The following is a 27,366-nucleotide window of genomic DNA, read 5'->3' as shown; positions in this document are numbered from 1 at the left end:
ATTCCTAGAAAGCCCTTAGAAAACCCTAGAAAACCATAGAAAACCCTAGAAAAACCCCCAAAAATCCTAGAAAATCCTAGAAAAACCCTCGAAAACCATAGAAAACCCTATAAATCCATAGAAAACCCTAAAAAATCCTAGAAAATCATAGAAAACCATAGAAAATCCTAGAAAACTCCTAGAAAAACCTAGAAAATCCTAGAATACCCTCAGAAATTCCTAGAAAACCCAAAAAAATCCTTGAAAACCCTAGAAAACCCTTAAAAATCCCTAAAAAACCGTAGAAAACCGAAAAAACCCTAGAAAACCCAAGAAAATCCTAGAAAATTTTAGAAAATCCTAGAAAAACCACAGAAAACCATAGAAAACCCTAGAAAATTATTGAAAAACCCTCGAAAATCATAGAAAACCCTAAAAAACTCTCGAAAACCTTAGAAAACCTTAAGAAAATCTTAGAAAACCATAGAAATCCCAAGAAAACTCTAGAAAAGCCTAGAAAATTCCTAGAAAATCCTAGAAAACCCTTGGAAATACCTAGAAAAATCTAGAAAACCCTTAGAAATTTCTAGAAAACCCTAGAAAATCTAAGAAAACCCTAGAAAACCGTAGAAAATCCTAGAAAAACCTTAGAAAATCGTATAAATTCATAGAAACCCCTAGAAAAACCTAGAAAAACCCTCGAAAATCCTAGAGAATCGTAGAAAACCATAAAAAAGACTAGAAAACCCTAGAAAATCTTAGAAACCTCCTAGAAAAATCTAGAAAACCCTCAGAGATCTCCAAAAAATGGTAGAAAATCCAAGAAAATCATAGAAAACCCTTGAAAATCCTAGAAAACTCTAAAAAACCCTAGAAAACCCTAGAAATTCCTAGAAAACCCTTAGAAATCCTTAGAAAATCGTAAAAAACCCAAAATAACCCTAGAAATTCCAAGAAAATCCTAGAAAATCCGAAAAAATCCTAGAAAAACCACAAAAAACCCTAGAAAACCTTAGAAAATTATAGAAAAACCCTAGAAAACCATAGAAAACCATAAAAAACTCTCGAAAACCCTAGAAAATCCTAAGAAAATCTTTAAAAAACCCTAGAAATCTCTAGAAAACTCTAGAAAATCCTAAAAAATTCCTAGAAAATCCTAGAAAATCCCAAAAAACCCTTAAAAATCCCTAGAAAAATCTAAAAAACCATTAGAAATTCCTAGAAAACCCTAGAAAATCTAAGAAAACCCTAAAAAACTGTAGAAAAATCCCAAAAAATCCTAGAAAATCCTAGAAAAATATTTGAAAATCGTAGAAAACCCTTAAAAACCCTTAAAAACCCTAGAAAACACTAAGAAAACCTTAGAAAATCATATAAATGCATAGAAAATCCTAGAAAAACCTAAAAAAAACTCTAGAAAATCCTAGAAAATCATAGAAAACCATAAAAAAGTCTAGAAAACCCTAGAAAACTCCTAGAAAAACCTAGAAAACTCTCAGAAATTCCTAGAAGACCCTAGAAAACCCTCAAAAATCTTAGAAAACACTAAAAACCCTCGAAAAACCTAGAAAACCTTAGAAAACCTTAAAAAGCCATAGAAAACCATAAGAAAATACTAAAAAACCCCAGAAGAACATAGAAAACCCTAGATAACCCTCGAAAAGCCTAGAAAATCCTAGGAAACCCTATGAAAACCCTAGAAAACCAAAGAAATCCCTAGAAAACTCTAGAAAATCCTAGAAAACCTTCGAAAACCTTAGGAAATTCTAAAAACCCTAAGAAAACCGTAGAAAGCAATAGAAATCCCAAAAAATCTTAAAACCCTAAGAAAACCCTAGAAAATACTAGAAAAACCCTCGAAAATCCTAGAAAACCCTAGAAATCCCTAAAAAATCATAGAAAACACTAGAAAAACTCTAGAAATCCCTAAAAGACCCTAGAAAACCCTTAGAAAACCCTAGAAAAATCCTCAAAAACTCTAGAAAACCCTCAAAAATCCTAGAAAACTCTAAGAAAACCCTAGAAATTCTTAGAAATTCCTAGAAAACCCTAAAAAATTCTAGAAAACCCTAAGAAAATCCTAAAAAACCCTTGAAAAATATAGAAAACACTAGAAAAATCTAGAAAAAATCTAGAAAATCACTACAAGAAAACCGGCAGATAGCAGCGGTTATTTAGTAGCGGTTTTTTTAAACCGCTGCTAAATACAATATACCAGTAGTTCTTGTAGCAGTTTTTGGAGACGCTACCAAATGATCATATTTTGCAGCGTTTTTTCGGTAACCGCTGCGAAATGTACCGTTTTGTAGCGGATTTTATAGTGGTTTGAGGGGACGCTGCTAAATAATATCATTTTGCAGCGATTTTTCTGTAACCTCTGCTAAATGTCCAGTCTTTGAAAACGTTGATATTCGTTTTGCAGCGGTTTTTCCGAACCGCTGCAAGATTTTTTTAAGTTGAATTTTTTTTTTGTATAAACATTATTGCCTTCTTATAATTGTTCTAATCCTCGATATTTTTTAAATAGAAAAATAAGGTTCAAATACTGCAACTTAATTAATGCATTAAATAAATTTTCGATTTTGTGTTAAATAAAAAAAATCATTACTTAAAAACAAAGCTATACATGGATAACTAAAACCGAATTTACGAGTCATGTTGGCTCTTGTAGTATCAGCCATTCTGAGTTTGTATTTAACCATAACTGGTACCATAAAATTCAAATAAACATCCGAATTCACTAACTCAAAACAAAGTTCAATAGAGCATAAAAACCAGAGTTACTAAAGTAGACAAACAAGTTTTGAGTCAAATTTTCCCATCAACATCGTATTGACCTGGCCAAAAATACTCTGTCAAAAAAGCACTGCACGAACGTGATACCGGATCCGATAACTCATCTCCAAACCATGGCAGCTTGTTGAGATCGAAACCCCTTTTTCCAGCATGTACAGCATCTTCTCTGTGTTGGATGTTTAAAGTTTCATTGTCTTCTTCTGGAACCCTATTAAGCTCAACATCCCTGGAGATGTCATTTCCACCGGAGGAGATAGCATCTAAATCATCTTCTGAATTAGTATCTGCTCCATCTAGAGTGTCAGCAACTATTTCGCCTGAATATTCAGGTGACACTGAATATATGAACATGCAACCAACAACATATTAATCTACTTAAAAGATAATTAATACTTCCTAGTCATTCTAGTTATTAAGGAAAAAAATTTTCGGAATTATGGAAAGAGGACTTTCAAAATTAACAAATACAAAATTAATTATTACCGTCTCCTTCGTCAGTAGTTTGGACAGATTTCTTGGAAAGAAGCTCTCTAATAGCACGTTCTATATACTTCAATTCCTCTTTTGAAGCAATCTCCAACTCAATACCATGCGAGTTATTAAAGCGCATCTGCATCATAATAAAATGTATAGTAGATGGTCTATTTTGTAAAGCACATTGTGTCTCTGTAATTCACTTTCTGTGCTAGAAATTTATTGAAATACCTTTAATTCAGCAAGTATGTCTTCAGATGTCCTACCAGCTACAAATGTCACAAAAACATATCCAAATTTCTCCTCGTACCTTGATCCCCATTCATGAAGTTCCTACAAATTTTGGCATGAACGAAACAACTATCACTGGATAAATGTCATAAGCATATAGCAACTTAAAAGTTTTATTTTTCAAATAATGTTTAACTCAAGTGTTTAATATTACAGCTAATGAACATACCTGCACAGTAGCTTCATTCGCCGTTTCCAAATATTCATTAGAACAAGATCGACCCGATAAAGCCTCCACCCAAGACCTAACATTCAACTTACGTGACCATATGTCTCTGGCAACCGTAATTGCATGTTCCAATGAAGAGAATGGAGAGGCCAATGCCATTTTGTTAGCAAATGTTGTGCTTGCACAGCATGATGAGAAATCTTCCGTTTTCATTTCTCCTGTTACAACACCATTTAATATTAACTATATTTGTCAATGATAATAACGTTGTAATTCAAGATAATTTACTCGATGTCATAATTTTCTTTATTGGAGATTAAGAACAAAAACAATGATGATGAGAACAACAAAGCCTTGACAACTAAATTTTGAAAGCAAAAATCATTGGAAAAAATGAGACACAGGTGGCATTCATGAAAATCTACTTGTAATGAAAACTTAATTCAAATAAAAAAACACATATAGTATTGTAACCAGCAAACTGCGTACATCATAAACACTGTTAATCTTATCAAAAACACACAGATACTCTAAAAATGCTGCACATGTTTTGTCATATTTTCACTATGGCACATAATCTATGTTATCAGAAACATCTGCTACTGGGTCTTCTATATCATCGTTCCTTGTCAACTGTAAATCACTGATGTCACCTACTGCGGACATGTTCAACCTGGGCTGAGGAGAAAAAGCAGCTTCAACATCCTCATTTTCTCCTCCCATGTCATACAAGTCTCGTGGTTTTATATGAACCACTACACTCCATTCTTGTTCTACTTCATCACGTACATAGTATACGAGCTGAGCTTCTGATGCCAATATGTACGGTTCATCCTCTTCTCGATCACCGGTGTGAATTGGACGAGCGAAATTAATGCTGGTAAGGCCCAGATGGTCTTCTTTGATTCCTCTGCTCGTAGTTGTATCAGCCCAAATACATTTGAACAAAACCACTGTGAAATGACAGTTGTAGTTTAGTTCGATTATGTCCACAATTTTTTCATAATATGGAACAATACCAACAGCCACTCTGTTGTCACGCATGCTGGCATAACTTCTTGTATTTGATGAGACATAAACTCCACTATTTTGTGTTTTCAGCCCGTCTTCCTTTGTGATAGTTCTAAACTTATATCTATTGACGTTGTATGCCCCAAACCGTCTTGCCTGAAGCATGAGACCACATGCCAGCATTTTCATTTCTTTCGAATGTACAGTACTGTCCATTGGAACCTTGCACCATAAAAAATTTGAATTTACAATTTATAATTCTAGAAAACGAATAAGTTGGTCAGGTTAAATTTCTACGAACCTCACGCTTGAACCGCCGAGGAAATTCTGTATGCACAACACGGTCTATCTTAGAGTGCGACCTCGTTTGATCCCGTAACTTTCGCTTGGTTTCTGACCTAAATTTACTTTATGACATAACAAGAAATTAGTCCAACGACCGAGTGTTTGAAATTGGTTATAATCGTGCTTAATGATTACATGTGCATACTTACTCAATAAATGGAGCGACGGCCTCGCAGTTGACTAGCACATGACGATGTGCCTGATCTCTTTCCATTGGGGTTAGTGCAAAATGTGATACAGCCCCCGAAGCTTTTCCAATTTCAGGGAACATAGTACATCCTGCATTGTTTGTTATCTCAACAGGTCGATTGTCAACTCGCGCTGGACGGTTGATTCTAGTCTCAGTATTATCCAAATATTTGGAGCAGAATGTCAAAATCTCCTCGGATAAATAGCCCTCCGCAATTGAGCCTTCAGCTTGTGCCCTGTTACGCACGTATTGCTTCAATCGTCCCAGGTACCTTTTACATGAATACAACATAACGTTTAGTATATACGTAAGAAAATTGGAAAAAGGATTCTTAAATGAGTTCATTAGCACGCTAACCTTTCTATTAGATACATCCACCGATACTGTACCGGGCCACCAAGTTTTAGTTCATCAACAAGGTGCACCGTAAGGTGAACCATGACAGTGAAGAAGGATGGAGGAAATATCATTTCCATTTGACACAGAGTTTGCACAACATGATTCTGAAGGGCTCCAAGCTGCATAGGATTTATAGCTTTTCCACAGAGTTCTCAGAAAAATGATGACAGATTCGCAATCACATTCGATACCAGACTTGGCAATGCATTCTTCACCAAAATTGGAAGTAATTGTTCTATTAGAATGTGGCAGTCGTGACTCTTCAACCCATACAACTTGCGCTGCCGGATGTCAACACAACGAGCAATATTGCTCGAGTAACCATCTGGAAAGATCACGTTCTGTAGAGTCTTCAGAAATACATCCTTCTGTGGATTTGACATTGTGAAGATTGCTGAAGGATATTTACCACCTTCGTCCGGCCACAGTTCAGGCCTTATGCCCATGCTTTGTAAATCTTTGCGAGCTTTAAGATTATCTTTTGATTTGACGCTATCGTTTAAAATAGTGAAGACCACATTGTCACAAATATTTTTCTCTATATGCATCACGTCAAGGTTATGACGCAACATGTGATCCTTCCAGTACAGGAGTTCAAAGAACACACTCCTCTTTTTCCAGTACGAGTCATCTTGATCTGCATCTTCACTAATGCGTCTTCTTTTGGCTGTCAGAGTTGAGTTCTTCCCAAACGTTACTTGCATGTTACACTGCTGTTGTAAGATATCTGTTCCAGAATACTTCTTCGGTGGATTCCTGCTTTCAGCTTGTCCGTCAAATCGACTACGGTCTAGTCTATACTTATGGCTCTGAGGCAAGAAGCAGCGATGTCCCATGTAACACCATTTTCGACTGAATGTTAGCCGCTGAGGCTTAGCGTCCACATTACAGTTCGGACATGCTAACCCGCTGTACATGTTCCATCCAGATAAATTTCCCAACCCCGGAAAATCGCTAATAATCCACATTAGCGCCGCACGCATATTGAAAGTGGTCCTTTTATTAGCATCATAAGTTTCAACACCATCCCACAATTACTTCAACTCATCCACCAAGGGCTCCAAATATACATCTATGTCATTATCCGGCATTTTAGGACCGGGAATAATCATAGATAGGATAAAAGATGTTTGTTTCATGCAAAGCCAATGAGGAAGATTGTACGGAATAAGAATCACTGGCCAAATGGAATACTTCGTACTCATATTGCCAAAAGGATTAAATCCGTCACTAGCTAAAGCTAAACGAACATTTTGCGGATCGTTGGAAAAACATGGATACTTTGCACAAATTCTTTCCATGCTTCAGCGTCTCTTGGATGCCTCAAGTACCCATTATTATTGTCAGACTCTTTATGCCATACCATGTCAGTTGAAGTCTTGCTACACATGAATAACCGTTGCAGTCGTGGTATAAGAGGAAAGTAACGGAGAGTTTTTGCTGGGAGAGGCTTTCCGTTCTTCCTTACTGGTATTTTGAGTTTCGTAACGGAACCCTTTCATGTTTTTTGCTTCCATCGTGAAGTCCCACACTGCTTGCATTTGGTCGCGTCTTCATCATCACCCCGATACAACATGCAATCGTTTGGGCATGCATCAACCTTTTTATATTCAATCCCCAACTTTCGTATAGTTTTCTTCGCTTCATAGAAAGTTGATGGGAGTTTGGCTTGCTCGAATGCATCCCGCAATAAGTCCAAGATCATCGACATAGCCTTGTCACTCACCCCGCTCATACACTTAATGTGATAAAGTTTCACCAGAAAAGACAACTTTGAGTATTTCGAGCAGCCGGGGTATAATTCCTCCGCTCCATCAGCAAGAAGATCGTGAAAATCCTGTGCCTCGCGACTTCGACCATCGTACAAGTACGGCAACTCCAGATCATCGTCTTCTACAGGATCCCCGGTTGTGGTCTCCTCACCTCCAGGAGGCATTGTGAAGTTAAATGCCTCTTGCACCATTTGAAGATATGGATTTTCCTCGGTTGTAACTTTATCAAGTATCGGTGTGCAAGTAGATCTCTCATCAGCTGGTTTTTTACCATGACGCAACCACAAAGTATATCCAGGGGAAAAGGCTTTATCAACAGGTGGTCGTATGCATCCTCTCTTGTTTGCATAAATTGAAACCCGCATTGAGGGCATGGACATTTTATCATGTTATCCGACGATGCATTCGCAAATGCAAAGTCTAGGAACTCATTAAGTCCCCGTTTATATTCTATGCTATCTCGTGGCTTAAGAATCCAGGTTTTGTCCATATCTATTGTAAAGAAAAAAATCCCACATAATTACACGTATACAACGACGATGAAATGTACGCCAATTTAGATAAATTTTATAGTACATTTCGAACTTATTCAAAATATACGAATGACATAATTTTAAAAAATTTGGATAATATTTATTTGGTTTAAACTTTTTCACGTAATTTAATTTTATGCAAATGCTTGATTTGTAACGTGATATTTTAAATTTAGTTTTCAAATTATTTTGATCTAATAAAATATAATTTGAATTATGTGGAATTTATATTCTAGTCAAACTTTAAATTTTAACTTTAAAGTTGTCATTCGAATATTTAGTTAATATATGTAAATAATATTTTAAACTGCTAATATATATATATATAATATATATATATATATAAATACATATATTTAAATTAGTCTCTCAAATCTTTATTAATAATAACATATTTTACTCAAGTTATGTAACATATAAATAGTTATTATGTAAATGTTTAAATTTTAAATAAATTTAAATTAAATTTTTACAATTTTAAACCCAATAATTTGGATAATATATAATTTCATATAGTTACTTTCGTTTTGGTGACTTATGATGGATAAATTTGTTTTAAAAATTTGATTAATAGAACTAGTTTCGTTAAATACATTTTCAGAATATTTTTTTTCTGTTATTAAAAAAATAACACTGTGAAGATTTGATTAGATTTTGTTAAAAAAACATTTATTCACTTACCATTTTTCTCGTTCATAAATCACTGCCAAGGATTAGATCCAATGGAAAATGTAAACTTTGTATGCTTGCAATGATTTACTTGTTAATATACAGAGTTAAAATATTTGTTCATAAATCATTATAAGTGTATATTTTATTGAAAATTGTAAAATATAGAGTTAAAACTTAGCTTACCCAAGCTGTTATTGTGAAACTTACCCTTTGGCAATTTAATCATACACGATCAATTTAGTGCACCCGAGAATGCTGATTGTTAGATATTTCATTCTTTGTTGTTTTTTTTTCAATATTCCTATAGGTGTTGTATTGTTGCTGTGTTTTAAATGTTCTTTTGATTCTTTGTTGTGTTGTTGCTGTGTTATATTTCTTTTTAGATGAATATTTGTACTGATTAGCTCTATGAGGACCTACACACCGAGTAGCATTACTGCAATAAAGCTTTCCATGTTAAAACTTTTTGGTGATAAAAACTGACACGATGCCATGAATTTAGATACGTTTGGAGTTTTCTTAATGTGTAGGAGAGATTTTAGAAACCTATTTAGAAAATTAGGAGAAGCACTTATCAACTAACGATTTACGGGGGATAGAGTTTAAAGATCTAGTTTGGAGCATAGCAATTACTCTTAAAGACGAAACCGGAGCTAATAGGATAACACAAACAATATTGTCATAAGAATGAAAAAAATTAGTTAAATAACGCTAGTACTGAGATTTTGCATTACTTGAAAAATTAAGTACAACGAAACCTTGATATTAACAACTGGAAGGGAGAGTAGTGTTTAAAAATGAAAACGGTGGTACCTGGATGAACGTGTAGTTGGAAATTGAAGAAACCCACAGACGACTGTTGTTGGCACCCAAAATTTAGAAAGAAGTAGAGTGGAGATAATGAGTTTACAATTGTACTTAAGTGAAATCTGTTATTATATAGTCGACCAAACTCATTTAAAATATAAGATATTATCAAGTCTGTTTTGAAGATAAGTAATAGGAAAAACGAATTTGCCTATATGCTCCGGATTTACAGTCTATTTTTTGAACAGAAGCCTTTTTTTCAGTTACAAATAATTAAATAGAAGGCTAAATTAATAATTAAACAAAAAGGTTAAACTAAGTAGTAGGAGAAACGGGCTAGTCAACTCAGATAACAAACAAATTTAAATTTGAATTCAAATAAGCTAGTTAAGTAAAAGCCTATAAATCTGATTGAGATGAAGTTGTTAGGATTTCAAAAAATCACCCAACGTTTTAGCAAAATTTGAAATCAAATAAGCTAGTTAAGTAAAATCCTAAAAATCTGATTGAGATGAAGTTGTTAGGATTTCAAAAAAACCACCCAACGTTTTAGCAAAATTTGAAATCAAAAAAGCTAGTTAGGTAAAAACATATGAATCTGATTGAGATGAAGTTGTTAGGATTTCAAAAACTACCCAATATTATAGCAGTGTCTCCCCTCTTCATAACCTACTATGCGCCTCTTTCACCCCACACCAGTTTATACTTCTTATTTCAGATAGATTTTACACGAACTCTTCTTTTATTCCTCTGCACAATAATCATGTCCTTCTAATCATTGAGAAGAAGGCTCTTAAATTTAACCAAAGGGTTGAAGTGCTTCTGAAACCGTGATTTTAATTTGAATAATTTCTGCCCAGTCACTTAAGGTGAATAAATTTGTCCATCATTGTTCCTTTTTCACTCTTATGTGATTAAATTTTATTGTTTATATCTTTCTGCAATTTATGAATAGTTTGATGATGATTTCTCCTATATGTAACAGATTTTCGTCTTCTGCATTAGCTCTTTTTCGTAATATTTTTCTGTTGTTGCTGCAATATTTAGTTCGATACAACAAAGATAAGCACTGGGTCACGTTGTTATCATTTTTTATTCTCCAAAGTGTGCCTTCAAAAATTATTTAATCTTCTTATCACGGAGTTCGAGCACGAGCAGTCCAAGCAGTCATAGCACAAGCACTACAAGCAGGAGCCCTTGATTCTCTTCTTTCCACGGAGGTCCGACACAGTTCCAGCACACCAGTGCCTGCTGCCTGTATCAGCGTCCACCATCCACCACCGCTGTAGCACCCCCGTCCCTTTTATTTTTGCCCTGTTCTAGTTATATTCTTCCATATTCTGGTCCATTTTCCTGTTTAATTTAACTAAGTTTTATTAATTTGGTTAATTATTTGATTTTGGAGCGAACACACTTGGGCCCAACTTCTCAAACTTCTTCTTTCATCTTCGAATACCACGGAGTTTGTGTACTTTATTAGCACCTTTGAAAGTTGCTAACAGAATTGTAATGATTATTTAATTTCATTTATTTATTATTATTCAGCAACAAAATTGCTATATAATGTCTTAAATGTTGTTTGAAACTTGATTGATATAATTGGTATAGTCATTGTGCACTATTTGGTTTTCCATTGTCGTTATATTGCTGGTTCTCTAATGACCTTTTGTTGTATTAAGGAATAATCAAATGCCAAGGAAACCTCGATTCACCGTTAGTGATGCAACCGGACTTGTAGCTGGCCCTAATAGTCAAACCCACGCTAGTCCAGTGAGTTATTTAATGCACCAGTTTTTTAGAATGTTCATTTGCCTTTTAGTGTATACACTTCTTCAATAGAATTTGTAGGAAAATCGAATGAAATAAATTGATGTTCTAACTACTTTGTTTTTAGCAAACGGATGGAACGCATGATACGGGGGAAGAAACTTCAAGTGCACAACGACGTGCAAGAGCCCCTCCACCACCCCGTTCCGGCAATGGTGCTCGATAATCCCGTGTTAACGCTGTACCCTTTCGACCACCTCGCAATGAAACACGGATGGCTTCGTCAAGTGACATTGGGGACGCTCGAGCTCCTGTGACAAATAGAAGGCATCCACCGGATTCACATGAAGGTGTGGATGACCATTCAGAAGATGAAGACTATAACCCGGAGGCGGATGAGATCAATTCATTCGATGACCATCTAGACAACATGTTTGCTGCACATGAAGTTGAACATCAAGGCAATGTAAACCGCAAAAAAAAGGACACTGATTATTGGGTTGTTGATGTCATAGGTATTATTCTGATGCTTGCTTCTTTGTAAATGTAATGATTCTTCTCCGTGCATTATATTCTCTTAGTAAACTAACATTTGAAGTTTGTTCATTGCTATTAGAAAATGGTGTGATCTCTTCTATGGAGCTAACTGTTAGGGAGGCATTAGCACTTCATCCTGGAAAGAAGATCGTTCTACACCATAACAGAGAGTTGCAACAAGTTGGTCAGGCAGCGGGCTTGTTGAGCGGTTTCTTGGGGACATTGGGATCTGATTTTCAACAATTACCAATTTGTGCAAAGAGTTGGAAGACAATGACCAAGGCTTCCAAGGAGCATGCGTATGACCAGGTTAAGGTAATGTTTATGTGGTTTTAAATTTTTCTTGAGAGATTATTTCATTGTTTCCTTTCAATGGGGATGTTGTTTATTTTTTGTGCAGCAACTCTCCGTTAGTAGGTGGATACACAATTGATTTTCTATTTTATTTGTTTTAGTCTGGTAAATTAGAGAAGGATAGTGTATGTTGAGTTTCTTGTAGTTGAATTCTGTGAATTTTGTTGTCGAGAATTGTTGTTTTCATAAAGTATGTCTTTTGATAATACATAAGTCTTTTTGAGGTGGTTAATTATTATATGTTGTCTTTTGATTTGAACAACTTGTAACGAGTCTTCCACTATGAGGACAATAAAAGAGGGTGGATAAAGCGGGGAATTTTACAAAGAATAGGAAACTGTTGGAGGAATTCAAGAAATCATTTGTTCCATAAGGTTTATGACGAAGAACTAACTTTTGAGGAAAATATCAAGCGTAAGCCAGCAGGAATAGAGGCAAATCACTGGAAAAAGTTTCTTCAATATCGATTGGACGATGACACGAAGGTAACAAATATGTAATTAAAATTTCAATGTATGCGATTTTAAATTTTAATGAACTACTACTAAATATGCTGAATTTATTGTGATAGTGGAAAAACTACTACCCAAAAGTTCATCACCTAATCATTATTGTTTTTTCTTAAGTTGTACGCTCAAGGTTGATTTATAAAATCATTAACAGTGTAGTAATTTATATCTGTTTTGTTTTGTGTGCAGGATAAATGTAGAAAAAATGCCGTTAATCATTCAAAGCAACAATACACACATACCGGAGGTTCTAAAACGATGGCAAGAAAGAGACACGAAGAAGTAATTAAATTAACTTCAGTTCAACAATATTGACGTGTTTCTGGTAATACAATGTTGTGTTTAATACAAATGTGTGTTGATGATTGTTATAGGAGCAACGACTGGGAAGGCCTATTGGGAGAGGAGAGGGATGGACCATGAGTCATAAAAAAAAGGAATGGAAAGTATATGAATGAACAAGCGCGTTTGGTTGGGGTAAATCATGTTCATTACTTTTTCAAATTTCCCTTTGTAATTACTATAATTGAATTTAGATTAGTGTAAATCCGGACCTCACATGTTTGCAGGAAGCAATTGAACTTGTTGAGAGCCAAGACCCCTCTAGCAAGGAATTTTCACAGAATGATTCCCTTGCACAAGTGCTTGGAAAGGAGCACCCAGGAAGAGTTCGTGGACTTGGTATTGGTACATGTCCGAGTCAGTGTTTTCGTAACATTCCAGAGCAGTCAGACTACGGTGTACAGATTGAGGAGTATCAGATGGAGATTGTGAAACTCAAGACAGAGGCAGCAGAACTCAAGGCGGAGGCAGCAGAACTCAGGGCAGCAGCAGCAGCAGCAGCAGAGGCAAAGAGACAGAGAATGGAGACAGAGGCAGCTGAAGGAAAGGCAAAAATACAGACAATGGGAGATTTGTTGACATACGTAATCCAGCAACAAGGAGGTAATTTGCCACCTGAAATAGCTGCGGGTTTGGATTATTTGAGAAGTGCACCAACCTCATCCCATGCAAGATGATGTGTGGACACTCTTGATTTGACTTATCAGTGTTGGAATCGGAAGACTCTTTTATTATTGGTCTTTCGTAATGACTTTTCCGATATTTATTTGTAGTTTTTTATTTTGTTGACTTTATTTGTAGTTTACAGTAATGGACTCAGTGGATGCAAATTATCGTTATAATGATTCACCTTTGCATTTATTTAGTTATGTTTTGTTTTGTATGTTGTTTTTGGATTGGCTGTTGGTTATTTTAATAAATTAACGCAGTTGGGTGGATGAACATATAAAAAATAAGAGAGTTGTCATATTCTATTATAAATTCTGGTTTTTTTTTTAAAAAAAGTGTTATTCGACATTTGGCAGCGATTTTAAATCCACTGCTATATTGATAACAGGGTTAGTAAATGTATGGCATTTTGCAGCGGTTGACAACCGCTGCAATCTCCCTTAAATCATATTTAGTCGATTTAGTAGCGGATGAAACCGCTGCAAAATAATTCTGCTACAAAATACCATTTAACAGCGGTTGTTCCAGCAGTTACTAATAACCGCTGCTAAGGGTTTAGCCGCACACTATCTTTCAGCGGATTTATCAACCGCTGCTATCCGTTTGCCAGCAGTTAAAAACCGCTACTAATCCTATCCATAACCGCTGCTATCTGCCGGATGTGGTGTAGTGAATCATAGAAAAACATAGAAAACCCTAATAAAACATTAGAAAATCCTACAAAACCCTAGAAAATTTCTAAAAATACTGAAAACACTAGAAAACCCGAGAAAATCCTAAGAAAATCCTAGAAAACCCTAGTAGATCATAGAAAACCTTAAGAAAACCCTAGAAAATCCTTATAAAACCTAGAAAACCCTAGAAAAACCCTAGAAAATACTAAAAAATACTAAAAAACCCTAGAAATCCTAGAAAATCCTAAAATATTCTAGAAAAACCTTAGAAAATCCTAAAAAATCATTAAAAAAACTCTAAAAAAATCCTAGAAAAAACTAGAAAAACCCAAGAAAACTCTAAAAAAACCCTCAAAAACCCTAGAAAATCCTAAAAAAAACCCCAAGAAATCCCTAGAAAATCCTAAAAAAACCTAAAAATCCTAGAAAATTCTAAGAAAACCCTAGAAAACCTTACAAAAACCAAGAAAATCCTAGAAAATCCTAGATAACCCTAAAAATTCCTAGAAATCCCTAGAAAACCCCTAAAAACCCTTGAAAAACCTAGAAAACCATACAAAAAACCCTAAAAAAATCCTCGAAAACCATAGAAAATCTCAGAAAACCCTAAATACCCTAAGAAAACCCTAGAAAATCATAAAAAATATTAGAAAATTCTAGAAAAACACTAGAGAACCCTAAAAAATACTAGAAAAACCCTAACAACCATAGAAAATCTTGGAACCCCTAGAAAAATACTAGAAAATCCTAGAAAACCCTATAAAACCCTAGAAAATCCTAGAAAACACTAGAAAAGTCCTAGAAAACCCTAAAAACTCTTAGAAACCCTAAAAATCGTATGAAAACCCTAAAAAAGCCTAGAAAAATCCTAGAAAACCAAGAAAAAAGCTAGAAAACCCTAGAAAAATCTTAGAAAAGACTAAAAAATCCTAAAAACCGTAGAAAATCCTAAGAAAATTTAGAAAATCCTATAAATCTAGAAAACTCTATAAAATCCTGATGCTTTCTCAAAGCCACTGAGTGTTGGCGATAGGGCTGCAGCTTAACCAGCACTAAGTCTCCTTCACTGAATTCATAGTGTCTTCTATCCTTGTCAGCATCCTGCTTCATATACTAGTGTGATCTTTCCAGGTTAAATTTTAACGTGTCCAGCAGTTGATCGTGGTCCTCCAACAGCTTTTGTAGGGAGGAATCATCTTGAGCTGAAAACTCATATCGAGCCAAAGTAGGAGGTTCTCGACCATACAATGTTTTAAATAAAGTCATTTTGATGCTACTATGCCAAAAAGTGTTATACCAATATCTTGCCCACGAAAGAAGAGTAACCTAACGCTTTGGATTATCAGAACAAAAGCAACATAAATACATCTCCAATGTCCTATTACATACCTCACTCTGACAATCAGTTTGTGGATGATAAGCGAAACTCATTGCTAATGTAGTTCCTTGACTTCAAAATAGGTGCTGCCAAAATTTGCTGATGAAAACCCGGTCTCTATCAGAGACAATAGAACTTGGAAAACCATGAAGCTTAACCACATTGTTGATGAACATATCTACCGCCGATTTGCTATTGAAATCATGCTTTAAAGGGATGAAATGAGTATATTTGGTTAGTCTATCAATTACAATCATACTCACTAAATTTCCTGCTACCAGTGGTAATGCTGTGATAAAATCCATTGCAATGTCTTTCCAAACCTGTGAGGGAACTAGTAATGATTTGAGTAACCCTGCTGGGGCCTTGGTGTCCACCTTAGCTTGTTGACATACACAACAGTTTAGAACATAACACCTAATGTCTCGCTACATGTTGGGCCAATAAAAGATTGCACAAACTTGCTCTACGGTCTTTGCTATGCCGGCATGACCTCCAATAACACTATCATGGTACTCATGCAAAATTTTAGGTATTAAAGATCTGTTTGTAGGTATCACCAATCTATTCCTCCATACAAGAAGGTCATTATGGACAGAGTAATTTAAATCTCCCAAAGTATGATTACTACACTTTTCTATTATTACTTAAAAATAGGATTTTGAGCTACATCCTCCTTCAATTGCCTCATCCAATCAGCTTGTGGTGCATACCAAGCATCAAGAAAACTCCTCGAAAGAGCATCTGCAGCCACATTCTCAGCACCAGATTTGTAGTGAATCTCGAAGTCATATCCCAGTAGCTTATGCAGCTATTTGTGTTGCTTTGGAGTGTGTAGATCCTGCTCGAGCAGCACCTTAAGGCTCTGATGATCTGTACGCAATACAAATTTCTTTCCCAGTAAGTAATGTCAAAAATTTGCCAACGCTTCAATGATGGCATAAAATTTCCGAACATAAGCTGATTATTTCTATAGAGTTGGGGGAAGCTTCTTGGAAAAGAAGGCTATTGGATGTTTTTACTACAACAGAACTGCACCTATTCCAGAATCCGAAGCATCAGTTTCAACCTCAAATAGTAGATCAAAATTGGGCAATTGCAACACAGATTTTGAACATATAGCCTATTGAATAGAGGAATTAAGCCAGAAACACAAGTTAGAGTTCAGAACTAAGAACAATCAGAAAGAATCAAGCTCATCAGTGACTTGAGGTCTAATAAAAGAAACAAAATTGAGTTCTTTAATGTAACAGTAAATGCGACAGAATTGAAAGAAATATGGAGATCAGAATCTATAGAATCAGATTGCAGCAGTGGGAAGAAGCCATAACCTGAGAAAGATGGAATTGGAATTAGCAAGGTGGCAGAGAAGATAACAGAATAGAAAAATAGAAGGGAATATTCTACGTAACAATAGAATGAGAGTAACAGAAAAAAAAAGAGAGTTGAGAGAGAGAAGGAAGAAGAAAAATACCACAATTCACCTAATACCCACATTCCTCAGCAGCCTGCTATTTGACCTTTCTTTCTCACGCTTCTTATGAGGTCCTAAATTTGTGAATTGGCTGCCATCTGTCCTAAGTTAGTTGCAACCTCTTTTGCTAACATTGCATGCCTCTTACTTTCTTCCTTACATTCAGCTATACTCGTATTAATATTATAATTTAGATATAACAAAAAAATAATGCATCCTCATATATTTAATAAACCTTATCGTATTAAAATCTAAATGTGTTTGTTGGTGTAAATAAGAGTTAAATTAAAATAATCAACAATGTGTTTGTCTAAAAAATAGAAAAGTGATTCAATTAAAAAAAATAATTAAATAATATTATTTAAAAAGTTAAACAAAGGCCAAATTTTAAAAGATAACTAACACTTTTTTAAATCATAAATTATGAATAGAAATTTTTTGGAACATGATAAAATATCAAACAAGGTATTTACTTTTTATTTGCAAATTATACATCGATATCTCTTAAAATTAAACTTATAATGTATAGTATTCAATATTATTATATTTTATTGAGTTTACTTTTAATAGATAATATAAAAAATAATATGAAATCATATTATATTTTTTTAATAATTATTAATACGTACAATAAATATAAAAATTAAATATTTTTACTAATTTGATAATATATAATTAATTATATAAACCTTTTTATTTAACTTACAGTGTATTACTATTAAATTTTATTTTATTTTATAAAATGACTAACATTGATCTTTCTATAAATATAGATATAGTTCGTTTCTTCTTAATTGCAAATAATAATTGAATAACGAGCTAGTGGCTTTTTTAAATATTTAAATTAAATATATTTATTATTTATCGAAATATAAACAGTAGAGTATTTAATAAAGTGTCATTTAGTTGTCAAACTTATTCTCCTGGTTGTTGAATTAGCATTTTGGTTATTTAAATAACCATTTTTATAACATATTTAAAAATTAACATGTAAAATAAAAGGTGAAAAATTTCAGTTCGAGTTAATTTTATGTGAAGTGAGAGTCATTAGATAAAAATTTAATTAAATCAATCAAATTATTTGACAACTCTCAACTATTAATTTCACTTGAAATTTATCGCATTTGAATTTTCACCTACAAAAATTAAATGTTTAATTTTTCTACTAAAAAGTAAAGAACATTACCACTTTCACCTACCACTTTATATGCTTAGCAATTAGTATGACATCATTTTTTTTTTTGCCAGTTTAAAATTTTAATAAAACCATTCATATATCAACAAATAAGTGTCTATTTATTTTATTACAAGACTAATTAATTCACTTTCAAATCACTATTTTGTACATCTAAAAAATGCCGTTATTGCAAAGTTATCTCGCTATGTCAGTGTCAAACTGACGAGTTGGCCGTCGTGGATACAGCCTATCAGGAAGATTGGGCTTTGGTGCTTGATTGCTTAGAAGGCTAATTTTGAGCTTCTGTTCAGTTTCTCCAGTCATGCATCATAGTCGAGAGCATGCATCATTTTTTTCTTTACCAATATTTATATATTTGCATAATATAAATATGGGATTTTTTGCTAAATAGAAAACTATATATACATAAGAACAGATAGATTTTGCCCCTGAGAGATTACTACTCTCCCTCCTTGTAGATGAAAGGAAACAATGCCAAGTGTCAAAGGGTATTGAGACCGATAAGCGCCATGCTACCAAGGAAAAGAACCAATATTTTTTAAGTTTAGGCAGGTCATTCTTTATAACAAATTAACAATTCATTCCAAAACAGGAAATTAAACCTAATTTAGGATTAGAATCACACTTGGAGCTTCTCGCCAAAACGAACAACACAGTTTCGACCAAACTAGCTACACTAGCAGGGCTTGTGGGCAAAGCAACAAATCTTATTCTATCATTAATTAAGGATAGGGAAGTCTACCTCAACCAAGGAAAGATACAAGAATAAAGTACCGTGCAATTTAGATTCCTTGATTGATCTTATTATACTATGAATAGATAGGAAGAGAATCTAATTAATCTAGGCAACCTTTTTTAAAAGAATTACAAACTCATTTCTTTACTTACTGAATTTACCGAAACTCGCTACGTAAAATGACAGAAAGTTGTATTCACCTTAAAGTGTATGAGTACCAAGCTAAAGGGACAATATGAGTTCTCTGCAATTAGACTCTAAACTATTTTAGTCTGAACAAGACCACATTCAAAACATCAACGATTCTCGCATCTTTTTTACACTATGTAACACTACACGTTACGACTCATAGCAATTCCCAAAACCATCATAACTCCATCTGAAACAAGGCACAAAACCTTTATAAATCAATAGAAAACCATAAAAAATATAGCTAGCTATCCTAATTCCTTACAAACAATCGTAATTTTATGTTTAATCCTCAAACTTAAAGCACCAAATTCTAAATTTTAAATCCTAAATTTTTATCCATCAGATACTTTTAGATGGGTGGTGCCACCCACCATGTGTAGTTGTTTTTATTTCCTTTTTAACGGGTCAATAATCTTCTAAATAATCTTTTGAAAATTCTTTAACGTGAGTGATGAATCAGTTCACCTCCTTTTGTTATAGAAGCCATTTGTCTAACAAGGATTAGTTAGAAAGACTTTGATGGTTAGTTCCAATTTTTCATTTTTTATACTAAGTCATTTGATTAATAAATTCATTGTAATAACATGTCTTGTTCAAGTAAATGCAATTAATTGTTTCATTTTCTTTCTTAGCATGAACATGGTATTTAAGCCTATCTTGTATAGATGAGCTACCTACAAAAGTTTATTCTTGCAAATATTATGCTTCATATGTTCCATCTTGAGTGTGAGAAGAATGTATTGAAAATTCTAAATTATTTAAGGTATATGATCTCGATAACCTTCATGATTATGTCATAGTCCTCACTCCTTGAACTATAGAATGAGATTTTCTGGTTGAGTTATGCCTACTGCTCAATGGAAATAAAATAAAGTATATACTTTTGTACATTTCAAAAAACAATGTCTTTACACCAACTCATCCGCATTGCAGACATATATGAAATAAAAACTAATCCACAATTTTTTGTCTTTTATTTTCATGCTTTTAATACCCAAGATTTGTCTACCCATTTTAAATTGAAAAAAATATATATATTTGTACTGTAAGTTGGTTTCTACACCTATCTAGACTCCACTTTTTGTCCAAAATTTTTTCCCTTTCATTCGTTTTTCCTTTTCCCATCCTTCTCTTTCAAACATGGTGCTCACACCAAAGTTAGGTACATATAGTGTTGTTGACGTTAAAGTAGCAAAATGCTATTAATGTTTCATGGAAATTGGAATTCTGTCTTAAAACCTTTTGCGCCTCCCTTGGGTGGGCTAATGGCAATCCACAACAAAGAAATTGTAATGGCAACGAGACCTGCCCAAACATACACAATGGTTGGGGTCTTTCCTCTCCTCCCCATCAACCCTTTTGCAAATGGATACAAATGAGCAAGCACCCAAAAACTAAAGAAAGCACCTCCAATAAACTTGCTCCAATCTGGATATACGCTGAAAATTGTCCTAGAAAATGCAACCACAATGGCAATAATGTTCACCATAGCAATAACAATGGGTGGAATCATCAGGGAGGACCACTTAACTATATACAAATCTGCATATATATCTTCATCGTCCTCTGCCGCAGATTTGGATGTCAATGTGAAATTAATTTCAATACCAGCAATGACCTTAAGGAGTCCTTGAACCACAGCAGCAAAGTGAGCACTAGTTCCAGAAATGAGCCAAAATTGTTCGTTTCTCCACCATTGCTCTAACTCAACGCCAGACCATTTTACCTCAAGAATGGCCAACAAAACCAAACATATGGTGATGGTAAGCAAGTAGATCAAGAAGGCAATGCTAAGAGTTTGGACAATGAAGAACCCAGAAAATAGAGAAAGTGCAGGGAGGAAACAATACACAATAAGGAACACAGAGGTGAATGGGTATATGCCAACATTGAGGTAAGCGAGTCTTTGAAGAAAATTAAGGCGCCGACTTGCAAGTATAGCATTATTCTTTGAGAAGAAGATTTCAACAGAGCCTGTGGCCCATCGTAACACCTGGTGCAGTCGATCAGTGAGATTAATTGGTGCCGATCCGCGAAACGAGTCTCTTTTTGTTACACAATACACAGAACGCCATCCACGATTGTGCATGCGATACCCTGTAACCACGTCTTCTGTCACTGACCCATAAATCCATCCTACCCTATCTCCCCACTCTGTCTTGTCCTCGTACCTATAAATAAATATACAAATCGCACATCAATTAATCGATAAAATTTGACTGGGATGTCTACATTAAGTCTGTAGTTTGATTTGATCTGATTCAAAAGCATGCATACATACCAACAAGAAATGACAGATACGGCCTCTGCTACAGTTGTGGCATCAAGTGGGTCACGAGGTACCCTAAGAGCACCAGGTGGACGTCCATACTTGACTGCCGGATGATCTGCAAGTGGCCGACCTTGGAACTCAGCAATGGGTATGCTCTCGGATAACAAGGTAGAATTACCAAAACGTTTTGGCAATAGGTTCATATCTAGATCTCTATCAAATTCACTAGCACTCAATGCTTGCATTTCAGACTCACCCTCACCTTTTTTAGGGTTTACCTGATCCACCAAGGGAGGGTTAAAACCATATAGTGCAAATCTTCGAAACATGCAACCCGTTCCCACATAAACTGGACCTTGAAGACCATCAAGAGCTCGCATGTTACCATCAAAGAAGACAGTATTGTGGTTGGCATAGCGATCTGAAGGATCAATTCCTTCAAACCTTTGTGGGAATTGGATATAGCATATGTTTTCACCACCTCTATCCATCATGAAGCACATTCCTTCTCGCACCGCCTTGCAATTATAGATGTAGTGGTCACAGTCAAGGTTCAGAATGAATGGCCCATTCGACAGAATCGCGGATGCTCGAACTAGTGCATTCATGGCACCTGCTTTCTTGTTGTGATCGTAACCCGGGCGTTTCTCTCGAGATACATACACAAACATTGGTAATCGTATATCTACTTCTGCAAAGTCTATGATCTTGTCATCTGCACTTCCTAACAATGGATCAGGACTTGGCGGCTTCAACATCACCTTTGAATAGATTGATACATCATAAAATCATCTAGTGTTAAATGTGATCATTAAGCAAATATCTTGTAAGAACTTATTTGAAGAAAAAGATACTATTGGATACAATCGGGTAATATTAATATTACACCAAAAATTAGTTACAATATAGAATATATGTATTTATACATGGTGACTGATTTCTTAATGTACTCATAGTATTTTTTATTTTTTATATAATGAGTGATTTTCTTTTTGCACTTAAAAAGGTGATAGTTTATTTGTACATAAATTTTTATCATATATAAATGCATATTCATTTATTTATGAATTTAATAGGTATTTAAGTGGACATTCTAATAACATTTTTTTATAATATAATTCAATCAATTGATATATTGTGGACTAAACTTTTATACAAGACAACATACAAGCAGGTGGAGGAAAAAGAACAAGACAGAGAAAAAAAAAGTTGAATTTGTTAGGTGTTTCAACAACAAACCAGAATTTTTACACCATTTCGTTTGTATTGTGACACATTAGTAATGTTTAGTTTAAAGAGCATGAGTTTTTTTTATTATTATTTTGAAAATTTGACTTCAAACAATAAAATGAGTCACATTGCTGATTGTCATAACATAAATGACATAAGGCAAAAACTCTCATTTACTCACCTATAAAAAATTCTGATGGAGAGAGATATTATGAGCTAATTTTTTTGTGTATACAACTAGGTACGTAGCAAAAAAAAACCGTACACAATATTGACTTAAACACTTCCCATGTATACGTACGTTACAGTGTGCACATTTTAGCATGTAATGTGATAGATCAATTAGTATTTGATGAGGACGCTAATAAGTACATATAGTAACTACCTGAAGTATTCCAGCATGATCACCTTTTGCATGCTCCCTAGAAGGAGAAGCCCAAGTGCCAGGCCAATGGGTACCATCAGCCATCCATGTTGCCTTCAACACTTTAATTGGTTCAGAAGGGTCGGCACCACTCTCTTTCATGTGTTTCATCATCTTCATTTCCTCTCGTGCATTGAAGGCATCTGATCTTCTCCTAATAGAATCTGGAAGCCCATTGATGCGCACTTTGAACTCATCATATTCTCTTTTGACCCTTCTTCTGTCCTTCACAAAATCTGATCTGCTTTTGTTCTTTGTGGGGTCAACTTTTAAGTTGAAGTAACTCTCTGGATTCCTGGGCTCAATTTGATGTTTTCTGCAAAAAGGAACCCATAAGTCGGCAAAGCTAGCAGCCTCAGCCATGGCTTCAAAAGTCAATAGGGCACCTCCATCGTCAGAAACATAACATGAAAGCTTTTCCACGGGATAATCAACTGCTAATATGGAAAGAATTGTATTGGCAGTCACCAGAGGTGGCTCTTTATCAGGATCAGCAGTGGATACAAAAAAGTCAACACCCGGTAAATCTGATCTCCCGGTAGGATTGGAAGGGGATGGAGCATCAAATTTCTCATGAAGGACTTCAAGGTCAGTGGAACGGTTAATGGGGGAAAACTTGGGAATTTGATCAAGTATCCAAGAAAAAGCAAACCATGTCTCACAAATAATTGACATAAACCACAACCATAATGCATCTTGATTTGGATGTGCTATTCTCCAATGTAAAAAGAATCCCAATACTATTAATCGAACAAAAATTAGCAACCTGTCAACAACATCAATAAAGTATATTCAAATCATCAACTAATTAATAGACTATATGTGCATGTAGTTTGTTATGATGATGAATAATAACCTATAAGGACTCAAGATAGCAGTTGGAATTGGTATTATTCTACTTAAAGGCTTCCATGGTTTGTCTGATGGATCTATCATTCCTCCTTGCATACCACCATCACCATCACCACCATACATATGATCTTCCTGAGGCCAATACGCATTTCCAACACCATAGGTACCTTTGGTCTCAAATAGCCACCGATTATGGTCAAATTCTCCATTTTGATTCCTTTTCATGACAGACATGTTGTTTGCATCCCGCTTAGAGCCATCTGGTGCAGGTAACGGCAATGCTCTATTAGAATAATCTGCATCGTCGTCATATTCACCCACTCTATATGGCTCTTTACAACCAGGGCATAAGCCACTTTCTTTTTGTGCATCCAAAAAGCAGTCTCTGCAAATCTTGAACCTGGGTTCAAAAATTGTATAAAAATTAATTGGATTATTTCTTCCAAGTAATAATACTTAATATGGAATTAGGTGTTATATTTAATTGAAGTAAAGCATATTTATTGCATACCTACACTCACATGGGATTACATCATTTCCTCTTTCATCCTTCATAACCTTGCCATCACAGGCAGGCATTGAGCAAGCAGAGCCTTTGGCGCCTGCCATTTGGGGGTGGCTCACCTCAGAATCAATCACCTTGTCCATTAAGTGGGCTCTAGTTACGCTATTGAATCCTCCAGTAAATAAAGAATTGGAAACATATTGTTCTTCAGCTTTCATAGCAACTGATGAGTCCATGGGTTGATTATCAGGGGTAGGAGGAATATGAACAGTATAGTTCATATAGTCTCCTGACATGTCTCCAGACATGTCAATGTCTTCTCTTGACAATGTTACATATTTCCCACTTGAAGTTCGCCTTGCAAACTTCACAGTTGGTCCTCCAGAGTTGCGCGCTCCTTGGGAACTACTCGATTCTGATACTCCAGTATTACGTACAGACTTTTTTGAAGGTTGGCTTGATGATGACATCATCTTTTCTATGTGCCAATTCTATAATTATGATTTAATTTTCTATAGAAAATCTACATGTGATGAATTTCGTTGCAAGCCTTTGGTCATTTTGCTTGACACATCTTTTGGAAAGAATTAACAAAGAACAAATCCTCTTTGTGTCTTGAAATATTTCTAGTGTCATTGGAAAGATCTATCAAAACATACCAAAGGAAAATTGAAAAATTCCATTCTTCACGCTATAGCTATCATGAAGGATATGAAATAAAATTGAAATATTATCGTGGTAGGATTCAAAGAAAATTTATTGGAGAAAAAGTTTTGATTGATAACAAGACATTTGTTAACGTTGGTAAAGAGGTAGATAGATTTATGGTGAGAGACCGAGTCATTTTCTACAATCCTATCTTCAAGGATATCCGTTTCTGATTTCTAGGAGTGTGTTTGCTTTATATGCATGCGTCTTAAAACTAATATGTTTGTTTTGCTATATATACTTGCAATTTTTCTTTGAGTAATTATTATTTCCACTTGTGCAATGTGTATGACAATTTGAAACTATTGAATTATATTTGTTTTTACTAAAGCTTTTTAAAATATTTGTAAAAAGATAATTTAGTTAATGCATATCTTTAGAACATATGTTAAGGTTACTGTTAATGTAAATTTTTAATTTTCTTTTCTTTTAGACCTAACAAATACAATGAAAAATTTATTTCTGTATATTTTCTATAAAAATTTGCTCGGTTAATAAATTTAACATGTACTCGTTTAATTAAATCTAAGGGGAAAAAAAGCAAGACCTCACCACAAACTTATGATAACACTTGCAGCGAAAACCCAACAGCTAAAATTAGTAAGACATTATTTAATATGAAAATAAAAAATTCATTAAAAAATCATATTTTTTGGAAACCTAATGATACATTGCACTTTTGTACGTTTTTCTGTGTATATTTCCATCTTCATCAAAATTTAATATTTTCAACACACGATTTTGGCTTCACTTGATTTGGATCCCAAGATGAAAGTACAGAGACAAATAGAAATATAAACCAAAAAAAAACATTTAGAATAAAGGACAGCTACAAAAAAAGAAAATAGATTTTAATCTAGATCCAGTCAAGATTCACTACCCCTGGTGATGAAGCATTCCAAACTGAGTCTACGACGTATAGAGAATGGCACATTGATGATTACAATGTAAAGTCTTAGCTCTTTGAAGACACATGTTTGTCAACTTCAACTTCAACTTCAATTGAAATCGGTATAAAAGATTGACCCAACATCCGATTATCTTTTTCAAATCAAAAGGCTCGTGGATTTTTTAACTATTGTAGGAGCACTCATATCAGATTCTAAATAAACTAATATAATCCTGCCTGGATAGTTAAATGTAGATTATCAATCATTCATTACCTTTGTCATAGCGAAAGATCCCCCATACTCGATTCCCGATTTGGAAGCACTACTCATGGCACAAGAGGACATCATCAAGCGCTTTCAAAGACCTGAATCCTTCTATGGTTTAGGTTTATCTATCTCAATCCTCTAACACGCAAAATCCTGATTCTCCTTCTAAGTAGTGGCATTGGTATGCATATCAAGAAAGTCAACTCTGTTTTATTTAGTACTTCTAATCTCAAACGCTATCAATTCTATGATCTTTATGGGCTATTCATCAGTACTTTAATTTGTTTTATAATCTTGGATCAGTGACCAAACCTAGGTAACTGTTAACAAAATTCTTTATTTATTTGGGTGAAATTTGAAATATATTTTATATATAACGATATTATGTACAATATTATACGAAATCGTGATTTTTTTTTAATAAAGAGACATCTTTTGGAACATATAAATTCCTCATGGTTAAGAAACACTTGTAAAAGATGTGAGAGATGTCATGAATCTTCTTGCACACTATATACCTTAATATAAAAGATTTTGAAGATATAAACCAGGAGAAGCAACATTATAAGTTTAAGTATTCTCAAATATTTTACAAGTTTACTTGATCATTCTTATAAGTTTAAGAGAGTATGAAATTTTGTTATTGCCTGAATGTTTGATCAGAAACTCGAGGCTTTCATTATATTATAGGATAATCCTATCATTAACTCATTAACAGCTATGTATTGAAGAAAATATCTTTCTACAAAAGGTATTTCATTTATAAACCATAATATTCAAGTTATTATTATCTTAGAATGCAAATATAAATGTGAAAGTATATCTTTCTTCTCTTTTCTCTTGTAGTAGACCAAACCCACTTCCAATATTTCTGTGTTTTTATTTTCCACAACATTAACATCATTTTCTTCTTCTTCTTCTTCAAGTGCTTCTAGTCCTTCCTCTTCTTC

At 34.4% G+C, this 27,366-nt stretch overlaps 2 protein-coding genes across 2 annotated transcripts; one reads left to right on the top strand and one right to left on the bottom strand.

Annotated features, from left to right (window-relative positions):
- The first annotated feature begins 11,479 nt into the window (after positions 1-11,479).
- Positions 11,480-13,624, top strand: LOC130957872 (uncharacterized). Its single transcript, XM_057884711.1, has 6 exons — positions 11,480-11,720; positions 11,822-12,057; positions 12,471-12,581; positions 12,795-12,887; positions 12,980-13,051; positions 13,142-13,624. The coding sequence occupies exons 1-6, from the start codon at positions 11,480-11,482 to the stop codon at positions 13,622-13,624; spliced, it is 1,236 nt and encodes a 411-aa protein (XP_057740694.1).
- A 6,770-nt stretch (positions 13,625-20,394) lies between these two features.
- LOC130954864 (cellulose synthase-like protein D4) lies at positions 20,395-25,526 on the bottom strand. The gene is made up of 5 exons (XM_057881647.1): positions 24,558-25,526; positions 24,051-24,446; positions 23,156-23,960; positions 21,550-22,301; positions 20,395-21,439 (listed from the first exon to the last, which is right to left on the bottom strand). Exons 1-5 carry the CDS (start codon positions 25,022-25,024, stop codon positions 20,479-20,481), a joined length of 3,381 nt encoding a protein of 1,126 aa, XP_057737630.1. The 5' UTR covers positions 25,025-25,526; the 3' UTR covers positions 20,395-20,478.
- Between the last annotated feature and the right edge of the window lie 1,840 nt (positions 25,527-27,366).

Source organism: Arachis stenosperma, chromosome 10, assembly GCF_014773155.1.
Source record: "Arachis stenosperma cultivar V10309 chromosome 10, arast.V10309.gnm1.PFL2, whole genome shotgun sequence".
NCBI lineage: Eukaryota > Viridiplantae > Streptophyta > Magnoliopsida > Fabales > Fabaceae > Arachis > Arachis stenosperma.
The sequence above is the reverse complement of the archived record's forward strand: the minus strand, read 5'-3'. Positions and strand labels throughout refer to the sequence as shown.

Excerpts from the sequence above, each read along its gene's own strand:
- LOC130957872 (XM_057884711.1), top strand. The coding sequence starts at position 11,480 with ATGGCTTCGTCAAGTGACATTGGGGACGCTCGAGCTCCTGTGACAAAT. Across the intron at positions 12,582-12,794 it reads GATTGGACGATGACACGAAG|GATAAATGTAGAAAAAATGC; the intron begins GTAACAAATATG and ends TTTTGTGTGCAG. Across the intron at positions 12,888-12,979 it reads CAAGAAAGAGACACGAAGAA|GAGCAACGACTGGGAAGGCC; the intron begins GTAATTAAATTA and ends TGATTGTTATAG.
- LOC130954864 (XM_057881647.1), bottom strand. The coding sequence starts at position 25,024 with ATGATGTCATCATCAAGCCAACCTTCAAAAAAGTCTGTACGTAATACT. Across the intron at positions 24,447-24,557 it reads GTAATCCCATGTGAGTGTAG|GTTCAAGATTTGCAGAGACT; the intron begins GTATGCAATAAA and ends TTTTGAACCCAG. Across the intron at positions 23,961-24,050 it reads GCTATCTTGAGTCCTTATAG|GTTGCTAATTTTTGTTCGAT; the intron begins GTTATTATTCAT and ends TGTTGTTGACAG.